General features: G+C 37.5%; 1 protein-coding gene across 4 annotated transcripts in view; it reads right to left on the minus strand.

Annotated features, from left to right (window-relative positions):
• Positions 1-2,309: 2,309 nt before the first annotated feature.
• The window catches only part of MITF (melanocyte inducing transcription factor), a 235,129-nt gene continuing 217,703 nt past the window's right edge, over positions 2,310-19,735 (minus strand). For 3 of the 4 annotated variants that reach the window (XM_003264876.2, XM_003264879.2, XM_003264878.3), the window contains 4 exons: positions 18,736-18,792; positions 14,119-14,194; positions 11,220-11,367; positions 2,310-5,796 (listed from right to left, as the gene is read on the minus strand). In XM_003264876.2, coding sequence (XP_003264924.1) covers positions 5,395-5,796; positions 11,220-11,367; positions 14,119-14,194; positions 18,736-18,792 — 683 coding nt within the window. In that variant the 3' untranslated portion in view covers positions 2,310-5,394. Of the gene's footprint in view, positions 5,797-11,219; positions 11,368-14,118; positions 14,195-18,735; positions 18,811-19,735 lie in introns of all 4 variants that reach the window. The other variant, XM_012502242.1, reaches the window with a different exon arrangement.

The following is a 19,735-nucleotide window of genomic DNA, read 5'->3' on the forward strand; positions in this document are numbered from 1 at the left end:
GCAAATATTGAACACAAATACAATTAACCATGTCTACACTTTATGTGTATACAGGACCTTGACAATTTTAATATGGCAGATTTACTCTACACTTTTTTGAGGGGAGGAGGATATATGCCTCTTGGGAAAACGGGGTTAATAAAAGCTTCTTCACTTGCACTCCGTTCAGAAGTGTATTATGGATTCATGTTATTATGGGTGCAGACATAAAGCCACTGCTATTGAGCCTCAGATGTGGCAGCAAAGAATTCAGAGATCATCACCACTTCTCTCTAAATATAATGAAAATCTAACTTTACAACGCTCCTCTTAAGGAGCTTTCCTCATGCTAGTTGGCTGTACATTAAATCTTGGCATATACAAAAAAATAAAAACAGGGTAATTCTAACAGTTCATTTATGTTGGCTGGATTATGAAGATTAACTTCTCAGATGGTTTTCCAAAGAAGTCATCAAATGTAAGTACAATTGAAAATAAAATCCTGAAAAACATTTCAATATTGATAGGAAACTGAAGACAGGATATAGTCAAGACACCACTCTTAGCTGTATAATATCAGTGTATATCGCAAAGGATTAAAAAGCTTAATTTTCTAAAGAATATAATAAAGATTTCAGCTTCAGTAGGGCATATTTTATGAAAATAATATAATTATCCTCATGGCAGGAGCATACATGCAGAATGTACAGGTTTAAAACAATTTAAATTTTAGGACATTTGTGCTGAAGCCATTTTAATGTGATACATTGAGTTTATTATTAATTCTCTAAAATATTCCTACCCTAGGTCTTACAAACAGCAAGGTTCCTTTCTCCTAAATAGCCTGTGGCTTCTGTCCCCTGGCCAGTTTACACACGTCTTCAATCTATGTTGTAATTCACTGCTTTGCCAAATGTGGTGTGCATATCACTGCTAATACATATGATGATTTTAGTTGGTCCAGAAAGTATTTTCCATTTTAGTAACGAAGGTGATTATTATAAGAAAAGCTATCATTTACTAAGCATTTACCATGTGCTGCCAAGCACAAATTCTAGTATTATTAACTTGAATGGTCTTCACAAGACCTCGGTGTGGTAGCTACTTTTGAGGCACAGGGAGGCCAAGTAACTTGCACAACATCACAGAGCTAGACGTGGGCAGAGATAAGATTCAAACCCAGGAAGATTAACTGAGAGGTCATGTGTGGTGAGTGAATGGATATAATTTATTTGAAAGTGAATTGGCTTAATAAAATTTTAAGAAATGTTAAGTCTGTGGATATCAAATGAAGTCATACACGTTGTAGGCAAATGTCCAATCTTCAGGTAACACCACTATAACACGTTAATTGTGTGTGTGTGAGTGGGAGAAGCTAAAGATGAAGGATCCTCATGGGCTGTGAAATGACTATTTACTGGTAAATATCAGGACAGAAATGTGGGTGTAGGTATTGCTGCAGATCCCCAGGAGATGAAAAGCCCAAATTTTCAACTTACTTGCTTTTGATTTTGCCCAGAATATTCTCTCTTGTTCCAAAAGGAAATCTTCCTACTTTTACATGTTTTTAAGGCATCCTACAGTTATACTTCTAGGGAAAATGTAAATAATTCAAATAGGTCTAAAAAAGAAAGGCCTTGATTATTGTATATTACAATTTAAGAAGAAAATTAAACGTAGGAAAAAGCTGACAGTCAGATCAGAAGCATTACAGGAAGTTTCTTGCTCATTTTCTCCAGAGGTTAAACCAGAATATATTTTTTAAAAGGGCAGAAGTTTAAGGTCTAGCTAGGGAATAAAGACATGTTTTGTCTGACACTTCCCAATTCAAATCCAACATTTATCAAACGATTCTTAAGTAGTGTATTAAAAAAAAAAAGGCAACCAGGAGCTGGCAGCCTGGGTATATTAAGCTTTCATTATTGTAAATTTGTATTTTAAAAACCCAATATCTTTTCTGTAAATATGCAAGGGTTTCTCTGACAATTTCTCTTTTTTAAAGCCACATCTCACTGAAACATTTTAAATAAAACTCCTATATCTAAAATGAAGTCTTGGCATTTGGGAGTTTAAAATCTCCCCAAATTCAGAGGGGGATAAAAAAGCTGCATAATTATAGCTCATCTGAGTGTAAGTCAAAAAGTAATCAAAAATGTTTAAAACCAAAAAGTAACATCTTAGAGTGGCGTTTTAAACAAAAAAAGTACTTACTGGCATTTTCTAAATTTTCATGCAATTTGTTATTCATTAAATCAGAAGAAAATGTGCACTACCATTTTTTGATAAGGCAGATAACATTCCAAATTGGCATTAACACAATAGGCCACCACTATGTGAAAAACCAAATGCTTTAATGAGGCTATCAAGAACAAGTCGATTATTTCATTGGATACATTAATATCGATCCATAATATACAGTGCTATGGACCATACAGAAATTACTGCTGCATCAAACAGCAGGTGACTATTATTAACATTACAGTACCAAGCATCCGCAAGAGACAGTCATTTGTCATTTTTTATCAAGAAATAGGGCTGTTTTATACTGTTCTTGACATCAACTTTTTCCCAGTGCATTTTTCAAAAATATTAATAAGTTCATTCCTTTGTGCTTTTAACTTCCTATGTATTGTATTTGTTCTTATTGCTTTATTGTTTAAAAACAACCAGAAAGAATTTTGTCATCCTACGTATGACCAGGTTGCTTGTATGCTTTTTGGCAAAGTCAGAAGGTTTGGTATTTCCATTGCCCTACTCAGAGGCAGACGGACAATTTTGGCATTTTGGTCACTCCATACAGAGGCCCAACCCCGAGTTACAATTCTGCACCCGGGAATGGGGGGAGTGGTGTGGATCATTTTCTCTTTACAAACAGCAAGCCCAAACCAGTGCCTCTTGGCTTAACTAGCCCCTAAAACGAATCCACACTCTATTTGGCAAAAAAGAAATAAATAAAACCACCCCCAAGATTGCAGCATTCTCCTGGGCTTGCTCACCTGCCACCTGCAGAAATTGTCTCTTAAGGAGAAGGGGAGGGGGAGGCAGGCAATGCAAGGTTAGGAGTTGTGACAGTCAGGGCAGTGGTACAAGATGCCATACTTTCTTTCAACAAAGCTTTCTATATGGTTGCTTAACCATGGTCCTGTTCCCGTGGCCATAGGTTAGTCAACCTTGCTTTATTTTTAAAAACCCTCAAAATCAGCTAAGGAAAACTAACATCATAGCAACATGATCTTCAACTTTTGCATCCAGTGCCCTCCCCCCCCATATAAATATGAAGAGAAAAATAGACAACGCTATGATTGTATCAATGAACACTATGGTACAATTAGCTGTTCATGCAGATTTGCATCACTATTCTAGGAAAAGAGCTATACAGTTAAGGGGGTTGAAAGAATGGGAACTAATTTTCCCTATCCCCTTAAGTAATAAAGCTATAAAACTGATAGCATCACCAATGTTTCCAAGGATTCTCATTGCCCAGCGTGCATGGGAACTATGCGGTTGATTATTTTCACTAAACCGTCCATTCACACATCTGACGATCACTCCTCTCTGAACCCTCCATCACCCATCACCAATTCACATTTGACATTTAAACACTTTTTAAAAATCCTCCTGAATAAGGTTTCCTGATGAAAGAAGTTGGCACTCTGTCACTAAAATATATTTAATATTAAAAATATCTGAAGGAAAATTGGAAGCTCTTATATTGTCTACATAGGCACCATGCTACATGTTCGTCCTGACTACAGATACCATCATGAAACTTTCCCCTACATTACAGTTCAGTCAGTGCTAGTCCAAAAAAGACTACTGCTATATTTAAGGCACTTCATTCTGAAGGGATATGCTTTATGCCACTTGCTATTCAGTTGTAGGCTGCTACTGAGAAATTCCATTCAACAGCCTGGCTCATAACACTATATGGCATCTGTATAAAACATCTAGGCTTGATACATGTAACACTACTGTTATTGCATAGGACTACACAAGTAGATAATGCACTGAAACTAACTTTACAACATTGCTCCTTGTTAAAACATTGTTATCAAGTAACAGTAACTTGCCAATACAGTATTTCTTTCTTAAAAATAAATTCAACAAGTTTGCTGAAATAAACCCCAATTTAAATTACCATAATGGGCGCATTAATGCTATGGTTATCAATCTCCAAGAATATTGCTATTTTCATATCCTAAAAATAAATATGTAAGTTTATTCTTTCTAGAAAGCCTGGTTTTAATCTATTAATACTACACCTTAAATGTGTCCAAAAACAGTTCTGAGTGAGACTGTAATTTACAAAATATTCGCAAAGCTGTCTTTTAAACACAAGACCTTGCATAAAAGTTTTCTTTCATGGGTGTACAAAGAATGCGGAAAACCACCAGTGAATTGTAAAAATATGGAAAACTTGCCATTTTAAGATGCATATTCTTACAAATTAATACAAACATATTGAAAAGAACAATGATAATAAAGAATCTGTACAAATCAAATGAACAGTAAAACATAATTTAAAAATAAAAATAGTAAAGCCAATTAGAAACATGCCCAGTTCGGTTTCCTTATCAAAAGCAACAATAAAAAAAAAAAAAAGTAAAACATACTTTCAGTGCTCCTCAATATTTTACTTTGAGAGGACATTAATTTCCATTTCAAAATAAAATACATCTTATGAAAAACTGAATCACACTCATTGATGAAGAAAACTGTAACAGCACAGAATAAAAGAGAGCAAGATTAGACTTTGTATTTCAGAGCCTTGGTCTAACTCCCTTCAGTTTCGGTTGGTATCAGTTATGTTTTCTAACCAGATGCTCCTCATGAAAAGGCTGCATTTTTTTTTTCTTTTACAGAATACAGTATTTCTTTAAATAGTTTGCAGTATAAAGACTAAACAAAGCTAGAGGGGTACTGTATCTTTAAGGCAGTACCAATGAATCAATACATTTATAAAATGGAAAAGGGTTAGTATGGATTTCTTTTCCTCTTTCTTTTTTTTTTCTTTTTGGTTGCTTTACATTCTTTCAATTAGACTTTACATTTAATTTCCAAGGAAGTCACAGGCATAAAAATCTCAAATCAAGTTTCCCCTGAATAAAAATGGACAGACATTTCTCTGACGCAAAATCCTCTTGCTCAGAAAGCTAAAGTCTGCGGTGAATTCAGTTCACAGATACTGCACACTTATTTGTACAATACTTTGGAGGCATTTGTAGTTGTAAAATAGAATATACAAGTCTGTTTCACAAAATTCTAAAAATAAAATATATCCTGGGCTATTGATAAAGCATGAAAAAAAATTTCATATTAAAGGAAAATTATCAAGAAAACCCCTTCAGGTAAGTTATTAAATCTACTGATCAAGAAAGGAAGCAGTTTGTGCGAATGCAGTGCAGGGAGGATTCGCTAACAAGCGTGCTCCGTCTCTTCCATGCTCATACTGCTCCTCCGGCTGCTTGTTTTGGAAGCTCCGGGGGACACTGAGGAAAGGAGTGGATCAGTGACAGCGACGGGAGAAAGGGTGTCGTCCATCAGGATGTCTTCCAGTTTGGATCCCATTTTTGTGGGGACACTATAGGCTTGGCTGGCCTCAGTCCCAGTTCCGAGGTTGTTGCTGAAGGTGATGGTGCCATCCGTGAGATCGAGAGTTGTTGTACAAGTTAAGTCTGCATGACGCTGAAGGAGGTCTTGGCTGCAGTTCTCAAGAACGGGTTCTTGCTTGATGATCCGATTCACCAAATCTGGAGAGCAGAGACCCGTGGATGGAATAAGGGAAAGTCCATGAGCTCGAGCCTGCATTTCAAGTTCCTATAATAAGAGTAAAGATAAAACACTGAAATGGGCAGAGCACAGAGGACTTTTAAGCCCGTGAAACCTCTCTATATGATACTATAATGGTAGATGCATGTCATTAGACATTTGGCCAAACCCACAAAAGGTACAATACCAGAGGGAATGTAAAGTATAGACTTTGGAGGATAACGAAATGTCACTGCAGGTTCATTGATTCTAATAAATGTGCCACTCTGGTAGGGAATGTTGATAATGGGGAAGGCTGTGTGTGCTTGGGGGAAGGAGGTGTATGGGAAATATCTGCAGCTTCATTTCAATTTTATTGTGAATCGAAAACTGTCCTAAAAAATAAAGTCTATTTTTAAAAATCAGATACTTGGAAAACAATAAATCCTCAAAATAAAAGTTTTTTGTTCTTTTAAATTAATGAGCTCTGTATGTTCTAAAGTATGGTAGAAGTACCACTGGTAGTATATGAAATAAATTTTTAGGTGTTTTATAGATTTGATTATGTATGAAAAATAGAGAGAGATGGTCTCTCACAGATATTAATGTTCAGACTGAGGATACGTTAAAAAAATACAAAAATAAAGTTTTAAATGTGAGCTGATAAAAGAAAAATATTATTTGGGGGGCCGAGGGGGGCGGATCACCCGAGGTCAGGAGTTCGAGATCAGCCTGGTCAACATGGTTGAAACCCAGTCTCTACCAAAAATGCAAAAATTAGCCGAGTGTAGGGGCGCATGCCTGTAATCCCAGCTACTCGGGAGGCTGAGGCAGGAGAATCATTTGAACCTGGGAGATGGAGGTTGCAGTGAGCCGAGATTGCGCCATTGCACTCCAGCCTGGGCAAGAAGAGTGAAAGGCCATCTCAAAAAAAAAAAAAAGAAAAAGAAAAGAAAAGAAAAAAGAAACATATTCAGTAAAGAGTTACATAGTTTCATGGTCCTTCAGCTTTCATCGTCCTTCAGCTGTGCACTGAGGTCCCCATGGGTGCTGCAATGAACTCACAGAGCACTGGAGATAGCCTAACATTTCAAGGGAAACGGCAATACTACCTGAGAACTACTAAACTCAAGATAGTTCTCTTCTAGCATCAGACTGTGCTATATACTTTTCAACCACATGATATCATTGCAAAGTTGGGCTTTTGGCGTTTGCTCTGATTAAAGGAAAACAAGTGCTGCATGAACATCATTGTGGCCTGGGAAACAAGGGTGATGGTGTCCAATCTAATTCCAAGACTTCAGAAGTTGTGCAGTGCCAAACAGGCACACACATCCAGTTAGTAAGTGATATGGTTATTTAATAACAAAATTAAAATGCTATTTCCTTTCAATTTATGTGTTTTATTTTTTCAAATGGCTACCAAGTTGTTAGAACCTAAATACTTAATAAGTTGTTTGGACCTAAGAAAAAGAGTAGGTATTTCTTTTGGTCTGGGGGATGGTAAAAAGATTGCTAAAACACTAAGAGTGCCATGAAGTAAAAACTTTGGGTAGTGATAGCAAAAGCTGTGAAAGTTCTATGCCAGTAACTAAAGTTTTAGAAGCATCATTTAACCCATCTCACCATCGCAAGGGGAAGTATTTTTTTAACTCAACAAGTAAGTTATCATCTATAAGATGAACAATTTTTTTTTCCTTTCCTTCCTCACATACATTCCAATTATTGGCTAAACTGTGTCCTGGAAAACATTTTAATGTTGAAGTCCTAACCTTAGTACCTCGGAATGTGACTGTATTTGGAGATAGGGCCTTTAAAGAGGTGATTAATTTAAAATGAGATTATACTAGTGGGCCTAAACCCAATAAGACTGGTGTCCGTGTACGAAGAGGAGATTGGGACAGACACACACAGAAAAAAAGACCATGTGAACACACAGGGAGAAGACAGGCATCTACAAGCCAAGGAGAGAGGCCTCAGAAGGGATCAACCCGGCTGACAACTTGATCTTGGACAACAACTAGCCTCCAGAATTGTGAGAAAATAACTCTTGTTTACCACCCCGTCAGTGGCACTTCGCTACAGCAGCACTAGCTGAGCAATACACTTCCTAAATACCATTGATTCCCCCTGTATCTCATTGCAAAATGCCTTCCAAGCAAGCTCTTTCCCTTTTTCCTTTCTGAGTACATCCCTGGGCATTCCTAAAATGAACCATAGAGACTTTAATTGATTCCTGATAAGCATTCTGCTTCTCCATTCCAACGCTGTCTCTTCCATGATTGTGAGACAATAATATATAGGAAGGGAATATAAATTTGAAGCAAGTCACCTTTCCTTTTCAGAGAGGGGAAGGACTCTCCACATGACATGGCCTCTCAACCTCTGCCCACAAGCTGAGAAACATATGTGCCTACAAAGCCTCGTTTCAGTCTAAATTCAAGGTTTTTGGGTCTGCAAAATCCTTCTTTGGATACAATATGAGTAAAAGCCAGGAGCTTGAGATGTCACACAAGTACCTTCAAGTCTCTTTACATAATCTCCAGAAACACAAGTTTCTTCAGGCATCATTTGAAAGCCCTGCGCTATTTAATAAAATGGCAGTTCCACTGATATTAAGGATTCATGCTCTTCCTTCTGTGAAAACTTTTGTGTGCATCACTTAGAGTGAAAATGAAAGAAAGCCCTTAGGCCCATACTGAAAACATGAACTCCTGTAAATCTACACCAATATACTAATAACAACAGTACCTCCACACATGCAGACTGTCTTTTCAGAAGAAGAATAATAAAGTTGGATTAAGAGAGGCAAACATCTCACTCTAATCCTTTGTTGTCTAATTAAAAATATTTATCAGTGATTAAAGCATTACTCAGATTTCTAAATAAGGTGATAAATCTCATCTAGAGAACTCTGGCTTAATTGCATTGCAGAGCTTTCCTAATTAATAATGTTTTCTGTGATATGCAAAAGTTCTAAAGGCTGCCTCACAACGTCATTGGAAGAAAACCAAGATATCGTCACCATGGAATTTCCAATGCACATATTTCACGATATTCGTATTTCACATGAATATACATGTTTGGAACCCTAAAATAAAACAAAACCTAGCTTCTCTTTCAAAATAGTTATTACATTTTAATACTTGTAGAAGGAAACGACACATCAGTACAAGCTGCTTTTTTTTGTTTGTTTTTTGAGATGGAGTCTTGCTCTATAGCCTAGGCTGGAGTGCAATGCCACAATCTCAGCTCGCCGCAACCTCCGCCTCCCGGGTTCTCCTGCCTCAGCCTCCTGAGTAGCTGGGATTATAGGCATCCACCACCACGCCCAGCTAATTTTTCTTTTTTTCTTTTTTTTTGTATTTTTGGTAAAGACAGGGTTTCACCATGTTGGCCAGACTGGTCTCGAACTCCTGACCTCGTGATCCACCCGCCTTGGCCTCTCAAAGTGCTGGGATTAGAGGTGTGAGCCACTGCACCTGGCCACAAAGCTGGTTTTATTTTTATTTTTATTTATTTATTTTTTTTGAGATGGAGTCTCACTCTGTCGCCTAGGCTGGAGTGCGGTGGCGCGATCTTGGCTCACTGCAAACTCCGCCTCCCAGGTTCAAGTGATTCTCTGCCTCAGCCTCATGAGTACCTGGGATTACAGGCACCCGCCATCATGCCCAGCTAATTTTTGTATTTTTATTAGAGATGGGGCTTCAGCATCTTGGCCAGGCTGGTCTTGAACTCCTGATCTCGTGATCCACCTGTCTTGGCCTCCCGACGTGCTGGGATTACAGGCGTGAGCCACCGCGCCCGGCCCGCAAGCTGCTTTTATAAATAGGTAGACTATGTTCAAGAGATTAAATACCTATAGCTACTTATTGAAGAGAGAGAACATAAAACCAACAACAAAAGCCAACGTAGAGGAGGGGAGGGGAAAGGAGGGCTTTCAAATTACACACAACCTCTACTTCACTACCCAGAGTCTAAAATGCAGCCCAACAGGGAAGGGGCTTCCCACCTGACCACCCCGCAGCTGAGGAATTGCTGCAGTGAATGAGAGATGTGGCATTTCAAAATATAAGCATTCAGAAGACTGGAGACCATTATTATAAGTGAATTGCTCTATTTGAAAAGTTCAACATCCAGGAAGAACACCACTAGGTGAAACACAATGGTCTCTAGGGTGTCATACTTCTCGTTGCTGTTTTGTAAAAAAACTCCATGAATAGTTGCACTGGAAAAGTTGAAAGACAACCCTTGCTTTATGGCAAAATCTAGTAAAAGGTGGGTCAGCCTACTCAAGAAGAAGATATGGTGTCACTGACTCTTACAGATAGGTGGTGTTCAAAGCCAGCAAATTAAAATTACCCTCACAAACCCCTTTGGTCCATAACAGGGAGTCCGTTTTTGAGGATCATTTCAGAGGAAGCAGTGCCCTTTCACTCAACAAGAGAGGCCGAGCACCTGAGAGGTGTTCCAGGAGCTGATACTGAAGAGGAATTCCCCATCTCCTGCTTACACTGGTGCTTATACCCACTGAACAGGATGATGCACAAATTGCACATATTAACAAAATTAGTATGTCTTCTTCTAAGGGTGTATAGTTTAAGTTAAAGATATATATGTTATAATTCCACTATTTATAACTATCTCCAGGAATTATGTCCTTAACATAGGATCCTCTGGGTGTTCCCAAGTTCCCTATAAACACAGACTTTGACCATCAACTGCTTCCTGGACCCTGCAAATACTAAGGCATCTTCTTGTTTAACGTGTATAGCCAGTGCTTATTTTTTTTATGTTCTACAAAGTCACTGTGAACACTGAATTGGTGAACACCGAAGCACTGTTCCCAGGGGAATTACAGGTTAGGTTCCTGTGAAACCCTAGTCACAACACTTAACCTTGTTTTATGTATGTTTCTGTTGAAGATCACCTTATGTAATATATGTTGTTGACTGGTGAATATTAAACTCACAGCCAATAGCACTGTAACTCATGCCTGAACGAAGCTTATCCAACACCTGTATTTTCTCTGTAAGGCACATCACGGCCTTCTTGCCCTCAGGAACTCTAGACAGTGCTTTAGCATTATGCTTGGGGGTCATTTTAAACAGCGAAATCACCAACAGAAACCACAAAAATGTAGAAAGCACCGAACAGACCACGAAAGGAGCACTTGTTTAGAGGATGAGAGCTGAAACCAGAAAGCAGACAGTGGACCTCGGGCAGGGTAATTCGACCTCACCTGGAAATGCGTGCCATGGGCAGCTCAAACTTCCCACTCTGCACATGTCCAAGAATGACTGTGGAAGTGCCACAGATATTGATTGTGGGGTTACAAGTAGGCAAATCCACACACACAGAATCCACAAATAATAAGGATTGACTGTGTTAGGATCACATAAGTCAACTCCTCTGTGGCTCATTATATCCATCTTTCTACTGTCTTGAAGTCAGTAAAAAGCGGTAAACTTTACACAACTCAGGCCGCGTACCTGTATTCTGAGCAACAAATGCCGGTTGGCGTGCTCCAGTTTCTTCTGTCGGTTTTCGAGTTCTTTTGCGCGTTGTTGTTCTCGTTGCAACTTTCGGATATAGTCCACGGATGCTTTTAAGATGGTTCCCTTGTTCCAGCGCATGTCTCTGCGATGAAAATGGAGGAAAACTGACATTTTTAGGATTTGAGGCTCAATGAAAATTCAATATTCAAAGCACTCCATTACTCTTTTTTTGAATTAAAAAAAATTTTTTTTTTATTTCAATAGTTTTCGGGGAACAGGTGGTGCTTCGTTACATGGATAAGTTCTTTAGTGGTGATTTCTGAGATTTCGGTACACCCACCACCCAAGCCGTGTACACTGTACCCAATGTGTAGTCTTTTATCCCACACCCCCATCCCACCCCCTCCCTTCCTTCCCCGCAAGTCCCCAAAGTCCACTGTATCCTTTTTAAAAGCATTCAATTTTAAAAATAAAATAATCATACATTAATCATAGCTACCACCCACGAGTGTTTGCCACGTGCCTAGTGTTGCCCACCCAGCTTGTACATATTGTCTTACTGAACCCAGACAAGCACCTTGTAAGATACAGACTTTGTGCACATGTTGAAACAGGGACAATTCAACTTGTCCTAGGCCACACCGTACTATATGGTAGAGTCAGGACTTAAATTTAGGTCTGTTGATTACAAAGTCAGTTTCCTTAAACATAATATTAAACAGTTATAGGTTTCTAAAACTATAAAAGTTAACTCAGTCAGAATAAACGATGGTAAAACAGATCTGTGAGATCTCACTACTAAATTGTTTATGGCATAAACCCAGCATTCTTCTATTTTTTTTTTTTTTTTTTTTAAACAAGGATTATCACGGGCAGGCTATCTAGCCTCTCTTTATCCATTTCCTCATCTGCAAGTATCAGGTGGAACCGGTGAATGGAGGGTCATTGAACAAGTCACCAAGTAATTGATCCTCATATGGATTACATTAAGAACAATACAGAAGTTCTCCCATAAGAGGGACAGTTCCAGCCCTCAGAGAATTCCCTGGAGTTGATCCCTGGGGTCTGAACACCAAAGATGGCAACCCAGGGGAATGTCCTGAGATACCTACAGTGAGAGCAGAGACTTAATATTCAGAGCTAAGATCAAAGTAAGAGAAGTAACTTTAGCAGCCAGAAAGAAATGTAATTAAAATAAATGATGCTTCACATAGGCCAGCAAGATGAGAAATCAGAATTGGGATATTTGAGGGGTCACTCAGTTTAAAAGAAGTGACTGTTTCAACCAGTTATCTTGGGTTTTGCTTCCTTGTGAGATCCAATCAATCAATTATGCCTCTGAGTTTAAGAAAGGGTTTTCAAACTTTTTTTTTCTTTGGTAATAAGAGGGACTCTTTTTTCACAGAATAGTGAATATAGATCTCCATTATATAAAATCGACAAATGCAGACTTGCTCTGGTGGGAGAAAAGGTACCAGGCTGAGACCCCAGTCTGTAAGACTGTCTCTATAGCAGCCCCAAGGCACATTCTAGAAACCTGGTGTGGGAAAACCACCATATAGATTATAGTCTGTTTTGTCTTAAAACAATGCCTACAGTTAAAGATCATTATCAGTTCAGATTATGAACCCACAAGTATTCTAATACAATGGGGAAAGAAGATATGCAAATAGAGGCTTTCACTGCAGCCCCATAATTTCATAATATGTTGCTAAAGAGATTCACATGCTACAGTTTAAAAGAATATGCTAAAACGTGAAAGCTGATAAAGAACAAGAAAATGGGAATTCAATTTCAACTATCATGCAAGACTGACTATAGGAAATGAAGGTCACAGCCCTTTAGTAGGATAAATTTGTGCTGCAGAACTGAGAATCTAAAATGTTTCGGGTTTGAAAATGCCTTTCCTTGAAACCTGGGAAAGCAAAACACTGAAGATGGAATTGTGCTTGTACATTCATCAAAACTACCTCACAATAGGTAATGGTTTTATTTTATTTTGTTACAAATTCTCTAACAATAATGTGAATAGCAAATTTAATAAGCCTTGCATGAATAATACTTGATTTCATCTTTACATTTTATTAGGCAGCTAAAAGGTCATATTCAAAGGCTAATTTCACAGAATGCCTGTAGGGGCCATTAAAATGTATACATTTTCTAGCCCCTTGCTTCAAATGGGCCAATTTCTAATGGATAAAAACTGTGTGTTTGTTGTCCTATCTGCTGACGTTGCAGGTAACTATAGGCTGGTAGGAAAGACTTGAGAAAATCATCTTTACAGCTGTTATCTCTGAAGGGGGCAGGGTGGGTAAAGAGAGACCAAAAGCTGAAATCTAAATTAGCTGACCTGTACTTAATAAGAGGATTAAAACATTACTTTTTTTCCCCTACAATGGTAAAACATACAAAGAGTAGGCAAGTTTTCATAAAAATAATTGACCTTTTTTGTCTGTTGAGTATCATTAAACTTGAAGTCTCTAATGTCTGTTCATCAGTGCCTATTTAGAGATACTGTACAAGTCAAAGGGCAGTCAACAAATCTAGCTTTAACAACCATTGAAAGTTCTGTTCTGCATGAACCATTAAAGGACATTTTTTTTAAAGCTCAGTATTTGTTTGCAAAGAATTCTTAGGTTTCAGAAAGCCACCTCCTCACAACCAAAGCATCTAGTATCCAACAACCCCTTTGCACAATTCATTGCTTTTGTCTTGAAATTTTAGTTTGATGAGACTAACCAAAAGAAAGGTGTAAGAAGAATTTAGGAACAGAACCAAAGGGAGAGGGGAGACTTCTTTACTTTAGTTTTTACAACTGCATTTTTTACAACATATGAAAAAACATTCAGGTACGAAAAATATATGATGCAGATTAACACGCAATTGTACTCACGGATCATTTGACTTGGGAATCAAAGTACCTAGTTCTTTAATGCGGTCATTTATGTTAAATCTTCTTCTTCGTTCAACTTCAAGAAAAGAGCACAGGAAAGGCTATTAGTAACAGTGCCATGTATGCATTTAGCATATCTCATTAAAGGCATGTGCATATCAACTTCTCCAGGTCATGACACTGGAAACCTCAACCTACTTTTTCCCTATTTTTACTATGTTTTTTGTATTGCAGTTAAAAATGAGCTACATTTCTTTATCATTTTCAAAGCCCTTAGATACAGACGATTTCTCATTTGCTCTCACAACAACCCTGAAATCAGTTACTATCCTTAGTTACAAATAATGAAATTGCTTTGGAGATACTGTTATTAGGGACTTGGCAAGGACACCCAGCAATACCTGGTGAAAGCCCAGATTCTAACCTAACCCCTTAGAGCAGAAGTCAGCAAACTTTCTGCAAAGAGCCAGGAAGTGAGTACTTCTGGCTTTGTGAGATAAGTAGCAAAACTGAGGATGCTATGCAGATATTTACTTAACCACAGGGAAAATAAATTTCCACACATTTTTACTGACAAAATTCAAAATATAACATATGAGTACAATTTTTTGCAAGGCAAATCTAATGAAAAGCATTAGAATTTACTTGTCATGCTGAAATTTGCATTGTATATAATTTTCATGTCACAATTTTTTTTGCATTTATTTATTTATTTTTTGAGACGTAGTCTTGCTCTGTCACCCAGGCTGGAGGGCAGGCAGTGGCACGATCTCAGCTCACTGTGACCTCCATCTCCTGGGTTCATGAGATTCTTGTGCCTCAGCCTCCTGAGTAGCTGGGACTACAGGCACATGCCACCACACCTGGCTAAGTTTTGTACTTTTAGTAGAGAAGGGGGTTTCACCATGTTGGCCAGGCTGGTCTCCAGCTCCTGACCTCAAGTGATCTATCCGCCTTAGCCTCCCAAAGTGCTGGGATTACAGGCGTGAGCCACTGTGCCTGGCCTTTTTTAACCATTTAAAAACGTAAAAAACATTCTTAACTCATGGGCCACACAAAAAACCCATGCTCTAGCCTAGTGCTACCCAACAGAAATATAATATAATTTACATATAAGTTTAAGTTTTCTAGTAGTACTATTTAAAAAGTAAAAAGAAAGACATGAAATTAACATTTTATTAAATCCATTATATCCAAAATATTATTATTTTAACAAGCAATCAATGTAAACGTTTACAAATTAAGTACTTAACATTCTTTTCTTCATTCTAAGTTTTTGGAATCCAGGGCGTATTTTACACTTTCAATTTTACATCACAATTTGGACCAGCCATATTTCAAGGCTGAGTAGGCACCGGTGGTGAATGGCTACTGTACATAGCACAGCCCTAGAACTGAAGTCTAGCATTTTTAGCTATACCATGAATCTTCATAGCATTCCTATTTTATAAATCTAGGTGTAAGGTCAACTATCATTTTCTTAGGGGAGGATGACGTAATAAGGCATATGACATGATAAATGTCTCTAATTAATGTAGTCAAACAAATAAATTCCGAATAATTTAAAGTCTAACAAAATGGATCAAAGTTGTTAATATTTACTCTACATACCATAATATATGCTTCTTTTTGATCCACTAATAGTCTGTACACTTAGATAAATAATATGATTCTCTTCTTTCCCAATATAAATTGCAGTTTGTTTTGGCTGAGGGATTATTCCAATGATGAAATTCGTTTTATATAATACAAAGTCCTACCATTAAGACTGTATAAAACAGAAACCCTAAGTGATGGTCAATGGTTTTGAAGAAGGAATTGTGGGGTCCTTGATCCACTAGCTAACCTTCCCTAAAACTCTGAAGTATAAGACTTTCTTCTTATTTTTTTCCAAGCACATAATAATCATAAAATTCCTCTAGCCTCTCTGGCTCCTTGCTATTCCTCAAGCAAGCCAGACACGCCCCATTGGAGTACTTCATATGGCTCTTCCACCTGCCTGGAACATTGTACCTCCAGATACGTGAATGGCACTGCACTCACCTCCCTCAGGTGGACTCAGATTTACCTAAGAGACTTTCTGGTCACCCTCTTTGAAACTGATTCACTACCTCCCATGTCCATGCTGAAACTATACTCCCTTACCTGCCCTTTGACTCCACGTGGAAATTTCTGCCATCCCATATTCAGTATCTCATTGATCTATTTGTTATGTTTATTCGCTGTTGCATTCCAAGTAACCCTGTGCATCTGGCACATAGTACGCTCTCAACAAATATGTGTTAAATAAGAAACAAAACATTTAAAGTGGGATCACACTAAAAAGGACTCTGCATCTTTTTTTCATTCACCAGCGTATAGCTGACATTTTTCACTGTCAATATTTAGGTGTACTACATTTTATTTTTAGTTCAGTAACTTCCCTTTCCAATTATTTATTAGAAAGAAGATATAAGCTAGTAAAAAATTTCAAAAAATACAAAGGTGTATTAAAGAAAAAGTAAAAGCCAAGTCTTTATACCATCCAACATCTATACGCCTGGGCAAATTGTCACTGATAAGGGTGATGTCTAGATTATCTCCCAAGCACATATACATCCATATAAACACATAGACAAGCACGTCTCTCCCCAGTGTGTTCTTTTTACACAATGGGATATTATACATATTATTTTGCCCCTTGCTCATCTTACTCAGTAATACATGGTAGATGACCCCTAACTCAAAGGCAAGCTTCTCAGGATGGGAAACTCATTTTCTGGTTCACATTGTAGAAAAGTGCCTCACACAAAACAGGGGCGCTCTCTCTCATTCTCCCTCTCTCTCCCTCTCTCTCTCTCTCTCTCTCTCTATATATATATATGTATATATATATATATATACACACACACACACACACACACACACATACATACAGTAATGGCTGAATGAATGAGTGAATAAATGAATGTATTCTTTTGTACATTTTGGCAAGTATTCTTACAAAATAAATTCCTAGAAGAGGAACAGCTTGACCAAGGGGCAATCTAACCTTGAGTATTAATTCCCAGTGGTTGGATGAGACTTTTAGATTGCTTCATAGCCTTCAGAGTTTGAGCTGATCATGTTTGCACTTTACTGATAACCTTGACTTTCAGAGTTCAGGTGCCTAATTATAGGTATCTATTGTTTTTGACAAGATCCAACTTAGTTTTCCACATCTCACTTAAGTAGTTTTGGATAATGCCTAATTATCTTGTTTCTAAGATGTTTTAAAACAAGAAATATCTTAGGGTAAAACTACTTAGAAGGTGGAGGAGGCCTTGGAGATAATAGTTTATTTCTTTTGGTTAAAAGATAAAGAGAGCTTCTTACACTTGACATGAGAACTGAGGAAGGGTGTAGCTCTTAAAGTAAAAACCAGCACCCTCAGGACCAGAAGTTCTGTTTCTCAGTTCGGTTTCTAACCTAGAGAAACAAACTTTCTTGTACACAAAGAGACACATATAAAAATGTTAACTGTGGCATTGTTTATAATAGGAAAAAACTAGAAACAACATAAACACACAGCAGTTGGGAAATTACTAAATATCATACAGACACAGTGTAAAATACAATGCAATTTGTTTTCAAAAAGTAGATAGATCGAGATTTCTAACAGCAAAAGGTCTTCAAAACATGCTGCTCAGTAGAAAAAAATCAACATAAAATGGACAATATGATACCGTTTGTGTTAAAACATATAGAAATCCATACGATTTATTTTCGCTGTGCATGTGCCTATATTCTTAATACACAGAAATAGGTCAGGAAGAGCAATGCCAAATTGAAACCAACATGCATATTCCTGGGGACTAAAGGAGAACTCTGGCCTTCTTCTATCATTTTTATAAGGAGAAAGTGTTTATATATGACTCCACATTCACATTCTCAAAAATCAATTTAAGAAACAGAGGACATGAGGCCATGAGATGAGAAATTCACACACAATTTCCTACCTCCAAGCCCAATCCCCTTTTAAAAAAATCTGTGCAGCTTGTCTTACTTGTTTATATTAAACCAAAACTAAAGTATTCATAGGAGACAACTTGAAGATTTCATCAAGAGTAAATTAAACACGTAAAAAATATTTTAAATACTTTAGGACTATTTTTTTTAAGTCACGAATAACGTCAGAAATTTAGGAGGCTACCTCGTCCATTTACTCCCCTTCAGATCTGTTTCTTTCTTTCTTTCTTTTTCTTTCAAATCTCATTGGAGAAGGTGCTCCCCTAATCCCCTTTTGTTAATAAGTTCCAGTGTGAGCAGCACTTATAATTGGGTAGTGGGGATCAATTCTCCCTCTCACCAAAAAGAGAGAGAGAGAGAGAGAAAGAGAGAGAAAACCACTACTAGAAACAAGAAAAATAAAAACTCTTCAGAAACTGACAATAAGTATATATACAAAATTCAGTTTGATCTGAGATAAAATACGGGGAAAATATATACCTTGGTTTCTGTCAAATACAATTTTCCTCCATAAGAGATAATTTTAACAGCTGTAGAAATCAACTCTCCTCTACAGAATTTCTGGAAACATTTTTGATATATGGGGAACATTAATATCAAATGTCATAAACATAAATAAAACCAACTTACTCAGGTTGTGATTGTCCTTTTTCTGCCTCTCTTTGGCCAGTGCTCTTGCTTCAGACTCTGTGGGAAAAATACACGCTGTGCACGTGAATGAAGTCATTAGAAGTTGGAAATGTTTGAGGTTGCACAAAATGTAAACTACAAAATATCTCATTTCCGAAACATACGGAAGCTTATCTGACTTGACTCTAAGTAAAAATATGTTTTTTTTAAAAAAAGATATCTTTTAAAAAAGCTTGCATGTTTTCAAGGCAATATATATCAAATATACAATATGTGAAAACTGGGCTTCCACAAAACGGTAATAAAAAAAAAACCCAGTAAAAATTATATATAGCACACTGTAAACATATACAGATACTAGCAAGAAAGAAATCTATAATTAGAAAACTATGTCAATTTGCTGTTGATACTCTATTATCAGGGGTCTGATATATTTTCTTTTCAGGTCATAGAAGCTTTCGATCCCTTCTTGATGCCTGTGTAACATGCTGATATAAAAACTGAGTAGAGGCCCAGCATGGTTGCTTGCGCCTGTAATTCCAGCACTTTGGGAAGTGGAAGTGGAAAGATCATTTGAGCCCAGGAGTTCAAGACCAGCCTTGGTCTTTACAAAAAATAAAAAAAATAAGTCCAGCATGGTGGTGCACGCTTGCAGTCCCAGCTACGGGAGGCTGAGGTGAGAGGATCACTTGAGCCCAGGAGGTCGAGGTTGCAGTGGGCTGTGATCACACCACTGCACGCCAGCTCAGGAGACAGAGAGAGACCCTGTCTCAAAAAAAAAAAAAAAAAAAAAAAAAAACAAAAAAACTGCCAAAGTGGATCTCTGTCTCTTCTGACTAGTTCACTAGTTCATAGAATGAACTCATTTTTTCAGAAGTTGGTGCCAGATTCTGTTAAAACCTGCTGTAATGAAATAATCTAATAACTTAGGAACCACTATTTACTAGCTTGAGTCTATAAAAACAAAATAGGAATAGAGGCATTTGGTGGCAACTGCAAT

The sequence above is a fragment of the Nomascus leucogenys genome, chromosome 21 (genome assembly GCF_006542625.1).
Source record: "Nomascus leucogenys isolate Asia chromosome 21, Asia_NLE_v1, whole genome shotgun sequence".
In the NCBI taxonomy this organism is placed as follows: Eukaryota; Metazoa; Chordata; class Mammalia; order Primates; family Hylobatidae; genus Nomascus; species Nomascus leucogenys.